Source organism: Tasmannia lanceolata, unplaced genomic scaffold (assembly GCF_043159265.1).
Source record: "Tasmannia lanceolata isolate RefF3 unplaced genomic scaffold, GAP_Taslan_0.1 ptg000005l, whole genome shotgun sequence".
Classification (NCBI taxonomy): domain Eukaryota; kingdom Viridiplantae; phylum Streptophyta; class Magnoliopsida; order Canellales; family Winteraceae; genus Tasmannia; species Tasmannia lanceolata.
The window spans coordinates 2,115,791-2,127,789 of NW_027518682.1; the positions used below are offsets into that span (position 1 = coordinate 2,115,791).

Here is an 11,999-nt window from a genome sequence, read left to right on the forward strand (position 1 = left end):
CATGCCACACGATGCATTGGTTCATCATCATTTTCTTTTGTCGAGACGAGATCATCTTGCTAGTTGATCTCATCTATTATATCTTTAAGATCTAGTTGGAAAAGTTTAATTAAAGAGAGCAGCGTCGTTATAAAAAAGAAGTGATCGTAGAAATCCACTTATTTTGATAAACACACCCCTCCCCTCTTCTTTATTTTCAACTTCTCTCATTGACTGTTACAATCTCCCAAAATTGGTCGACAACCAACCAAGGTGAGAAGCCAAGACCCTGTTTGGATTAGAGAAAAACATTTCTTGACGAAAATTCTTTTGTTTCCATGATATAGAGGGAAATGATATGGTTATGGCTAATTTAGAATAATATCATTACAAATTGATGGTTACCTGTAAATGAAACTCGAACTGTAGCACATCAAGTTACTTTTTTTCACGGATAATCAAACAATGGAAACACAGGAAATTCTGGAAATGTTTTTTTTTTAGAACTTTTCTAAGAAAATTCCTGCAATCCAAACCGGGCCTAAAAATAAAGAAGGGTATTTCTCTTGAAAGTAAGTGGGTGCAATCAATAACTTGTGAAATGCAATGACATTTTATTCATTTTCTGACATTTTACATCAATGTTTCAGAGATCTGAAACTATAGGCATTTTATTAATTTTCTGACAGTAAAAAATAAAATGTCAAAAAATATAGGCATTTTATTCATTTTCTGATATTTATGCCCCTTTTCGATCACTAGGGACACGCAGCGCCGGTGTATCAATGACTAAAGGTGGGCTAATGTACTTGACATCAGAAGAAATCCAGTGGGTTTGATTGCCACGTACACTAGCGCTGGGTGTCCCTGGTGATCAAAAGAGGCGTAAATATCATTTCCCTTGATGTAAAAAGTCAGAAAATGAATAAAATGCCTATATTTTTTCTTCCTTACTTTTTACCTCTTTGCCATTACAAAAATGTTTCTGCAAAGATAAAGGGTTGTCAGAGTAGAGCCATGAAAGAAAATGATTTTGGGCAATGCAAGAGTCCATCAATCTCATGGTTAGAATGATCAGGATCATCGTCCAATGGGAACAATTTTGGGCCATGGCCCATTGGGAGCAACCAGATAGACAATCTAGATCACCAAAAGGAAGCCATGTGGAGATGGATGGAATAAACTAACAGTAACATGCTATAATTGCTCAATCTTTTACAGGAAACTAACTGCTGTTGTGAAAGAAACAGAAGTAAACCAAAATGAAAAGAAAAAAAAAAAAACATCCTCTGTATTTCATTAGTTTTATTGAAAATGAGCATTAAAAATAGGCATCTAGGATAGATTAAAATATATCAAAATCCCTCACTAGGGGGAAATAATGATAACAACAGAAAGATTTTAAAAAGATTAGGACAAAAGGAAAGCAGATACTCACCTGCTTGTCTATGGTCATCTACCAAAATCAACCACCAAAGAAGAAAAAGGACAGATCAATCAGTACCCCCCTCGCCGGCAAGCTTCCTTCTCTGTTGATGCTCAGCTACTTTGTAGTCAACCACCTCACGGAACAAGCTCGCGTCAAGCTCGCAATCCTTGCTTCCATAAACAGCGGCCTGAACACTGGCCATCAATTTAGCTATCTCCCTGCCGGAAAATCCTTCAGTTTTAAGCGCGGCCTCACGAATAACATCATCTGACACACCCTTTATCTGTATTTTCTGCTGTTGTCGCCGAAAAAATGATAGCAAACTGGGTTTTCTATCACCTGCCTGTGCAATGTACTTGTCTAGATAAAGTTTAAGCAATTTGAAGCGTTCTTCTTCCCCAGGAAGGGGGAATTCGAGAACCTCATCTATACGATCAGTAACAGCAGAATCAAGATCGCCTGGCCGGTTGGTGGCAAGTGCAAGGACTATATCTTTGGATTGATCACCTGTGCGGAATAGTAGAGCGTTGAGAGCACTCCGTTGGGCTTCACTCATGTAGGTCTTGTTACGCCTAAAAAGTCATAATGAAATATGGCTCAGTTCTCTTAAGGAGGATTAATGAGAAGCTGGTTGATAATGGAAAACATCGTATGAAATGCACATGCATGCATGATACGATCAATCCTCTGCTAGGCTTATACATGCAGTTGTTCATGTCAGTGCACAGGACTGTGAAAAATGGACATTTCTGAAAAAGAAGAGAAAAAAACATTCTGCACAGCGCATCAGCATGGCTATCAGGAACAAACCTTAGGGCCTCTTCGTACACCCTAAAACTTATCTGCATATAATCTTATATGCAAACAATCCAGGTTACAATACTTTTATATCTCATTTTATGCCTTCCAAATTGGCCTCAATGTCTCATTTTCAAATAAGATTAACTGAAAAATAATCTTATTTGCAAAATAAGGACAAATTTGATGGTATCCAAATAGGCCCTTTCGAATACTCTTACATGCTATTCATATAGTGTTCAACTGTTCATGAATCACTACTTACCTAAATACTTTGTTCACATCTTATGCTTTTTTATGAAGTGAAACTGATGCAATAATAGTTTCCAATATAATAACATAACTGTGTAGGAGACTTTAGGGTCTCTTTGGAGTTTGGATACCTCAAAAACTATTTGCACATAATATCAAGGGGACTGATATCCGCACGACCATGTTTTGATGACAGGATGAACTCTGAACTCCCCTCATTTTACAATTTTTAACCAGCTGCAAAGGCTACTACAATTCCTAAAAAACTCTCAGCAGCCAGTCAGGGAAGTGTAAAGCATAGTGAGCCATCCCACTACCAAATCATGGTCGTGCAGATATCAGTAGCCTAATATTAATATAAATGGTTTCAAAGTTAAAATTGATTATTTGCAACTGAAGGTGAAAATGGTTTCACAAATGATATAGTTAATGGCTTCCCTAGAGATTACATGCAGATTAAGATTTAACAATGTAACTAAGTTTTACAACCATACAAGTTTTTGCCCAAGTAAGAATTTTCAAACACTGCCTAAATCACTCGGTAATCAAGAATTTCTTGTGCCATCAATTACCACGCCAGTATCAACAGCGTCAGCAAAATGAATAAACTTTTAAGTATAGAACTATAGATCACTTACTCGCACAAAAAAGCATCTGCTTCATCAATGAAAAGCAGCAAACCCCTTCGAGACTTCTTAGACCAATCAAATAGCTGATGTATTTTGGTGACAGCCTGTGATCCCAATGGCGCGACATCTCCACCAGTCATCAAAGCATAATCCAGACCCTGGGAGAATATAATACAGAAATAATATAGGTAAAATAACAATGTATAAATTTCTTTCACAGTTCACAGCAACTGGCATGGATAGTCACAACATACAGATTTACGAGCAAGTTCTCTAGCAGCCATAGTTTTCCCAGTTCCTGGAGGGCCATAGAACAGCATGTTGCGAAATGGTGCCTGATGAGATTTTGTATTTGCAGTAGCACCAGCAAGCTGTTCAATTCTCTTTTGAAGAGAAGGATTCAGAATCACGTCGCCAAACCCATTTCCACTTTTCCCTGAGGTGATACCCTTGTCGGTTTTATGTGATAATGAACTCATGGTGCGAGAGAACAAACCAGACCAAGGGTACTTCCCTCTGGAGGACTCTCTGATCAGGGATGGTTGTCCTAATATTCTGTCAACATATCCCCAAACCACCCTAGCACCTTCTCTACATGGGGAAAACAGACAATCAGCAGCTAATTTACTCCAACAAGAAGACAAATAATAAGCGAAAGAAAACTGTTTAAGCTTGCTTGCTCCTCAGGAAAGTGTTCTTCTAGGACTGCCTCTACCAAGCAACACTAAAGAACCAAGCCAACGTAAAACATAGAGATACCATATAGATAGGGATTTGTGTTATTTGCTAACCGCCAGAACAATCATGATGAGAGATGGCAAGAGATAATGCAATTAGGAACAAACGCTTGTAAAGAAGAGTTGCAATTATAAACCGCCCAAATAAAAGTATTCCTAAAGGAAAAAAAAAGTGGACCTGGCCATAAAATAACGAGTATGTCAGCTGTTACTTATATGCTGATTCATCTGAGATTAAATTTTATAACACGATATTTATGCCACACCTCTTCTGCTAGATTGATCGGTGTATGAAACCTCAGAATCTTTGCTACATGGCACTTCACAATCACAGATGGTCTTCCTTGAAGCCCCCACTCATCCACATGAACCTTTTCTCACTAGTTCATGCCCTTCCCGGTTGAATTTGTCATAATAGACTGTGTTTGATCAGGATGATCATCACTCCCGCAGAAAGAAATAGCAACAAAGTGAAATCTACCACATGAATCCTAGGCAACAGCATACAAATACCACTAAGAGCAACTAAGAAACTTTAGAAAAGTATAAACCTGGGAATTTGATACAAGTACCAGCACTACACACATAATTTTCAAAAAAATAAAAAATTAACACCACACAGCATTATAAAGCACTTCTCAGCTTCCAAAAGCATCCAATAAGAAATAAGAAGCATCATTCTATGCATGCAGATAATACTTCCAAGCCATTGATCATATACTGAAAGAATACCTAGTGGTGTAAATCCCTGCTGCGAGAGCTGTTACTCCTCCAACTGCCACAACCAGCTTATTTTGATCCGTAAGTATAGCCCTCAAGCCACCTACAAAAAGAGAGAATAATTCCTGCTGAGTTGAGCTTTGGGAACTCATGCAACTCAATATCATCAGTCATCACTAGCATGGAAGAAATATCTTTACCACATTTAAGTTGCACTAGCAAGCATTACAAGGGGAAATTTAGAAATTTTTTTGTTTTCAATGGAAAATTACGACATGTTTCTGTTTGAACTCTAGGGGAGGTTTATGTAACTTCTGCTAAGGGCATAATCGGCAAAAAATTGTTTAAATAGGGTTCGACACTATTTAACATACACAAACAGGCACATAAGAAAGGATAATTGCTCGGTATCCAAAGAGTTGTAACTGCCCAGTATCCAAAGAGTTGTATTTGGAATTACTGATCATAAGAAAACAATACATTTGTACCTTCAATCATTTAATCCATATTTGTACATCTTTATGCACACTTACTCATAAGAGATAGAAAGGAATGATGATAATGATGAATCTTTGACTGTTTCAGCATAGAATAGAAACAAGGATCTGACTCTCCGTAAAAACCGAATGAGAAATATAGCATAGGATTGATTTCAAGTTAATGTTCATTGCTGGATATTCATTCGAAGTATTTCGAACATGAATCCAATGGTAGCTTTATAACAACCAGATTCTTCCAACCCTCACCAGACCTCATTTACCAATGACTTGCTTGAGATTTATTAGCTATGCACCCTAATATAGCATTTGGCATCCCTAATGGTGTAGTTTAAATATAAAAATCTTCTCAAAACAAAACTGCATCCCACCCACGACAAGCAAAGACAAAAAGGTCAAGTATATGCCAAATTGCCATCAATACACCACCAACATCTCTACAAAGAAACCCCCACCAACAATCCACTACCAAAATCTCTACAAGAAACCCCATCAACCCAGGATCCTTCCTACAACTGCTATTGGAATTTAATTTCAACAAGCTAGCAAGGAATGGACTACATGCAACCCCCAAAGTGTCTCCTCCGACGCAGTACCATAACCTCCAAATATGGGAAAAGATATGAGCAATTATATAATAGCTTCACCTCTCTCTCTCTCTCTCTCTCTCTCTCTCTCTCTCTCTCTCTCTCTCTCTCTCTATATATATATATATATATATATATATATATATATATATATATATATATATAGAGAGAGAGAGAGAGAGAGAGGAAAGTGAAGCTACACACTCGTGTAGCTAACTTAGCTACAGCGACGGCTTAAAATACAGTGAGCCCACATTGTTTGGGTGTTCCAAACCATTCATTTGATAGGCCCTCACATTGATAGGGTGTGCCCAAAAACTCAGTTCCATAGGATCATCCCAACCCTTCTAACTGTGGAGGCAAAAATGGACAGATTTGTGAAGGTTTTTACACGTCCATTTTTGCCTCCACAAATCGTAGGGTTGGGATGATCCTATGGAGCTGATTTTTTGGGCACAACCTATCTATGTGAGGGCCCCTCAAATGAATGGTTTGCATCACCCAAACAATGTGGGGCCCACTGTATTTTAAGCACGAGTGTGTAGCTACACTTTTCTCATATATATATATATATATATATATATATATATATATATATATGAGAATAGAGTTCCTAAGGTGTCACCTCATATAGCTTATATGAGGTGGCGCTTAAAAACATAAGGGGCCCACTTTGTTTGGATGATCCAAAGCATTCATTTGATACGCCTTCACATAGATATGGTGTGCCCAAAAAATCAACTTCATAGGATCATCCTAACCCTTCCATTTGTGGAGGTTGAAATGGATGGGTATAAACCTCCATAAATCTGCCCATTTTTAACCTCCATAAATGAAAGGGTTAGGATGATCCTATGGACCTGATTTTTTGTAGGCACCATATCCATCTAAGGGCCTTTCAAATGAGTGGTTTGGATCACCCCAAAAATGTGGGCCCTTTATGTTTTGTGAGCACCACCTCATATAAGCTATATGAGGTGACACCTTAGGAACTCTATTCTCATATATATATATATATATATATATATATATATATATATATATATATATAGAGAGAGAGAGAGAGAGAGAGAGAGAGAGGAAAATGATTGTGAGCTTGAAGCTCATATAGCTTATGTGAGCTTGAAGCTCATATAGCTTATATGAGCTTGAGGACCCAAACACATGTGGGCCCACATTGTTAGGATGATCCAAAGCATTCATTTGAAAGGCCCTTACATAGATAGTGTGTGTACAAAAAATCAGCTCCATAGGATCATCCTAACCCATCCAAAAGTGGAGGGCAGAATGGACAGACACCGTTTGCCACAAATATGCCCATTTTTGCCCTCCGCTTTTGGAGGGGATAGGATGATCCAACGGTGCTGATTTTTGGTACACACCCTATCTATGATGGGGCCTTGCAAATGAATGGTTTGGATCACCACGAAAAATGTGGGACCCATGTGTTTGGGCCCTCAAGCTCATATAAGCTATATGAGCTTCAAGCTCACAATCATTTTCCTCATATATATATATATATATATATATATATATATATATATATATATATATATATATATATATATATATATATATATATATATATAGCAAGGCCCCATCATAGATAGGGTGTGTACCAAAAATCAGCTCCATTGGATCATCCTATCCCATCCAAAAGCGGAGGGCAAAAATGGGCAGATTTGTTGCAAACGGTGTCTATCCATTTTGCCCTCCACTTTTGGATGGGTTAGGATGATCCTATGGAGCCGATTTTTTGTACACACCCTATCTATGTAAGGGCCTTTCAAATGAATGCTTTGAATCATCCTAACAATGTGGGCCCACATGTGTTTGGGCCCTCAAGCTCATATAAGCTATATGAGCTTCAAGTTCACAATCAATTTCCTCTATATATTATATATATATATATATAAGATAGCATGGTTTGTCATATTACATTGATGAAAGGAATAGGTATATCTAGATTCTAATCAAGGAATCGAACACTAAATTCTACGGTCTTTAGTTTCTCTCAGATCTGTCCTTCAGGGAAAACACTGATCCATGGCCACTTCAGCCTCAAGGATATAAATGCGTGCACTCTCATACGTGATAATAGGCTAGAGACAGAGACACCCCAGAAACATCGCCATCAGCGTAAGCACAATACTTCATCCAACATCAAAAGTTTAAAAGGTTACAACAACAAAGAAACCCTATGAAATATGCGCTCGCATTCCACAAAATTACCAAAACATTGTTATCAGAAATGTGTTCCTTAATTGGAAGCCCTACAAGTTGTCGAGTCTGACATTGTAGAAAACATAGCAGTCCTCGCAATTGACATGGTTGAAGTGACATCCCTGACAGCAAACTAGATAGGAGGCTCAACTTGAATGATCAAGTCTACAAGGTACACACGGCACCATAGTGAAACACCCATGTGGCATGGCTTGAGGTGGAGACTGCAAGGACAGAAACATGGCTAACACCAATTCACGAGGGTCACACAAAGAGACTAGACAAGACTAGAATCCTAGCACTAGGGGGGGGCATATGGAGCAAAATTTCAAGAAAGCAGACTTGGACATAGCATTAGTAGTGTGTATTGCATAGAAAGAAGAACCATGATAGCAACAGTTATCAACTCCTGCAGAAGGACCTGACCTACAAAAGCATTAAGAGAACAACAATGAGCGGGTGGCGACACATAGCAAGCCCATAAAGTCCCCAACCCCACTCAACCAAGCCACACCCCTCTCCTTCCTTTCCCCGGTGAAACAGAGCTATATACAGCAGATGGCGGCATAAAATGACCCACCATTGAGGTTCTCCTGCTAATCACCAACTACCTGCTCTAAGCCATAAAAAGAGGGGCAGACTAACCATTAAAAGAATGACAGCCATAACAAAGGTAATGAGTCTTTATAGAGCTAGAATAGAGAATGCAAGGAGTGAGCCATCTGGCAAGCAGATTTTTTTACAAAATTGAGCAAAGCCAAGGCAAGAACTATATGACTTGGTTGGAACAAGAAAGTTCCACTGCAGCCCTAAAACGAGTGCCACACATCATGGTCCAGTTCTAATGCTTAATTCACCTATGTCATTGTAGACTGCTGTCATGAGTCAGGGTATTCAGAAGGCAACCAAGCAGCCAGTGACCAAGAGTATTTGTCAGCATGCACATGAATCAATGAGATCGACACTGTCAGGAAAAAAATTGTGATGATTGTGACGATAGTTAACAGAGAAAGAATAGTCCATGCAGGATAAGCATTGGTACATTTGATCAGCATTGCTCTTCATCCATGATGTTAAAGTTCATAAAGAAACAACCTATAAGAAGAGTTATTTTGGGATGGATAACCATCCTAATCGATCATCTTAATAAAAATGATGGCCAAACGGTTGCAACAAATGTATCAACTATTTAATTATCCTTTTTTTTAATGGTAAACTATTTAATTATCCTCCATAAAAGAATGAGTAGAAGTTCAGTATGCAAGACTTAAAATAGAATGAAGAAGCAGCAATAGCATGGAACAGCTTTTGCATTGAAAATTGTGAAGGATTGCAAGATGCATATCATGTTGACCTGCAGAACTATTTTGACCCAAAAAGTAATTCAATACAAATGCTTAAACTCCGCATGTATGTGAAGAATTGAGTTTGCACCTCCTATATGCTCAAATGTTGTGTTTATAGCTGAAACCCATTTTTCTTTCTCTGCATTTGCCCGTTCAATCAGCATCCGTTTATTTACCTCTTCCGCTAGTTTTGCTTCATGGGCTCTCCCTTCCGCTTCTGCCATAGCCCTAACTCTTATCGTTTCACGCTCTATCTCTGCCTTCTCCCTCTCTGTTTGCAGACGCTGAGCTTGAATCTGTTCTTCTGTTGCACGACGAGCTTGCTCCTGTCTTATAGATGATTCTTCTTGCATTTTAACAAGCTCTTGATTCCTTGCTCTTTGACTTTCATTCTCTGCCTGTAGAAATAACAGAAGAAAAAGTAACACCCTGCTCCAATACAATATTTTTTTGCGGAAATAACAAGTTAAAGGCTTGCCTGCATTCTCTTCCTGGCTAATTCATCCTCATAGCGAGCCATTTGAGCTTTTGTCTGTGCTTGTTGCTGAACTAATTTTTTCTGTTCTTCATAGATCACCTTCTGTCTCTCCTGCAAGATAAAGAGATATTTTCATTAATGCACTATCACTGCCACACAAAAAAACCCTGGCCTATTGCTAAACATGAATACTTTGGCAGACTGAAAGCTGCTCTCAGGTGCATTAATTATCACGACGACTTCACAGAGAAGTAGCTTTTATGTATCTAATAAATAAAAGAAAGTCATGGTTGAAATTTACATGGAAAATCTAAAATCGAGCGTAAAGCGTTTGATATTATATGACAGGAAAGCAAGCTGTTCCAAATTACTAAAAAAATTCTATCTTTTACCCCCATCTAAACTAATAAATTCGAGCTGAGAAAGATTGGTATAAGGATACAACAAACCCAAACAAAACATCACAACATAACAAAACCATTGTAGGCATCTGATGAAACATATTCAGACTGACAAGACTTGTTCATAAAAGCTTCGTCACAAATTTCAGAACAAGCACTTGTCAAATGGATCATTTTCTCAAAGATTGTCGCTGGTGGTGGCATACAATGAACCCATCTTGGTTTATTGCAATGTACCAAGACCACCACTTCACTGAAAACATATACATCTTTACATTGTTTCCCCTTCCAAGCTATATTCCAAAATCAATGTCATAAAAATACTAGAATGTAAAAGATCTTTCAAACAATTTCATACCTCACAACATCCCATTAGACCTAGCAGACTAATTCAAAAAACAAAAATTAATAAATTATGGTGAAAAGGAAGTATCTAATTTGCAACAAAAAAAAAAAAACAGTTGGCAAACTTACAGTTTCGAATTGAGATTGTAACGCCTGGGCTTCAGCTTTCTTTGCCACTAGTTCTGCCTGCCTAGTCTCTTCTTGCTTCTTCATCAGTTCAAAAATCTAACAAATCACCAGAAAATAAGCATAACTTCCCCTTATACATGAAATACACAAAAAACAATGAATTCAAATAACAAAGCCCATACTTTTTTTGGTTGTGAAGATTTCTCAATCTCCCGTACTGCCTTCGCTCCTCTCTCGAGCGCCTCCGGATCAAACCCGGCAGCAGTAGTCCTCGGATTGTCATTTCGAACCCTAGGTTCCTCTTTTGATGCCACAGGAGGCTCTTGTGAAGGGGCTTCTAAAGAGGCTTGAGGAGGTTTTGAAGAAGAAGAAAAGGGTGGGAAATTAAATGGACCATCGGCATAAGCGTGCTCTGTTGCGTAGGCCGCTGATGCCAGTGCAGAAACAATCCCTAGTGCACGAACCCTAGCCATTTTCTCCAAACCCTAGAATCCAAAAACTAAATTTTTCGGCAGAAAAATCCCTTCTTTCCAAAATAAGACTTTTAGATCGATTCTGCAGGAACTTGGGAGGGAATTTTCATGGAGATATGACCGATGTGATGAAGAAAGATAGAAAAATCACTTTCTGTTTGATAAACCTCGGGAAAAAAAAAACAGATTTTTCAGCTGCAATGTTGTTTCCTACTAAATGCAGGGATTTTAGGTGCAAAACGCAGAAACATTACGAAGGTTTTCGTGTGAATATGATTTGTAGGAGAAGAAAGCTAGATTTGAGAGCTTCCGAATGCTGAAAGAAAGGTGAAGAGAGTTTTCGTGAGCTCCAAGATACAAAAAAACAGAGAATTGAAGGAGAACAGCCGTGGAAAGTGTAGACTTGTGAGGCTTTATATGGTTATCTGGGTTCTAAACCCTACAAAACCCTTATTCTCGCCGATTTGGGAGACTTCCAGGGCTTTGTATGGTTGCTCTTTGTTTGGTTACTGGGGGTTAAAACCCTACGAAAACCCTAACCGCCAAAGAGTTCCTGTGTTGCGTACACCGCGGAGTACGAGGAGACATTCCGCATTGGAGGAAATCCGTGAGACCCACGTGAAGACTCATCCAACCCGTTAATTCCATAGCATCTAAACAGAGATAGGGTGTTCCTAATAAACCATCCCCATACAATCATCCTAACCATTCGATCTATACAGGCACAAAATGGACCCATTTTCTAGCCGTCCATTTTAAACCTCCACAAATCAACGCTTACCATGATCCTATGGATATGATTTTTTAGGGATACCATATCTATGTTAGGTCCCACAAAACCAATATCTAATATAACCCAAACAACATAGGCACCCATCCTATTTAGAGTCTCTATCTCAGATAGCCTATCTGACCTTGAGCTCATAACCCACTTAGGTCAAATAGAATGGTTAGGATGATCCTAACCACCTGATTT

At 38.5% G+C, this 11,999-nt stretch overlaps 1 protein-coding gene across 1 annotated transcript; it reads right to left on the bottom strand.

The window, feature by feature from the left end:
• Positions 1-1,149: 1,149 nt before the first annotated feature.
• On the bottom strand, positions 1,150-11,553 carry LOC143877057 (uncharacterized). The gene is made up of 8 exons (XM_077378792.1): positions 10,733-11,553; positions 10,551-10,646; positions 9,676-9,786; positions 9,286-9,595; positions 4,557-4,647; positions 3,342-3,678; positions 3,097-3,245; positions 1,150-1,980 (listed from the first exon to the last, which is right to left on the bottom strand). Exons 1-8 carry the CDS (start codon positions 11,021-11,023, stop codon positions 1,473-1,475), a joined length of 1,893 nt encoding a protein of 630 aa, XP_077234907.1. The 5' UTR covers positions 11,024-11,553; the 3' UTR covers positions 1,150-1,472.
• Between the last annotated feature and the right edge of the window lie 446 nt (positions 11,554-11,999).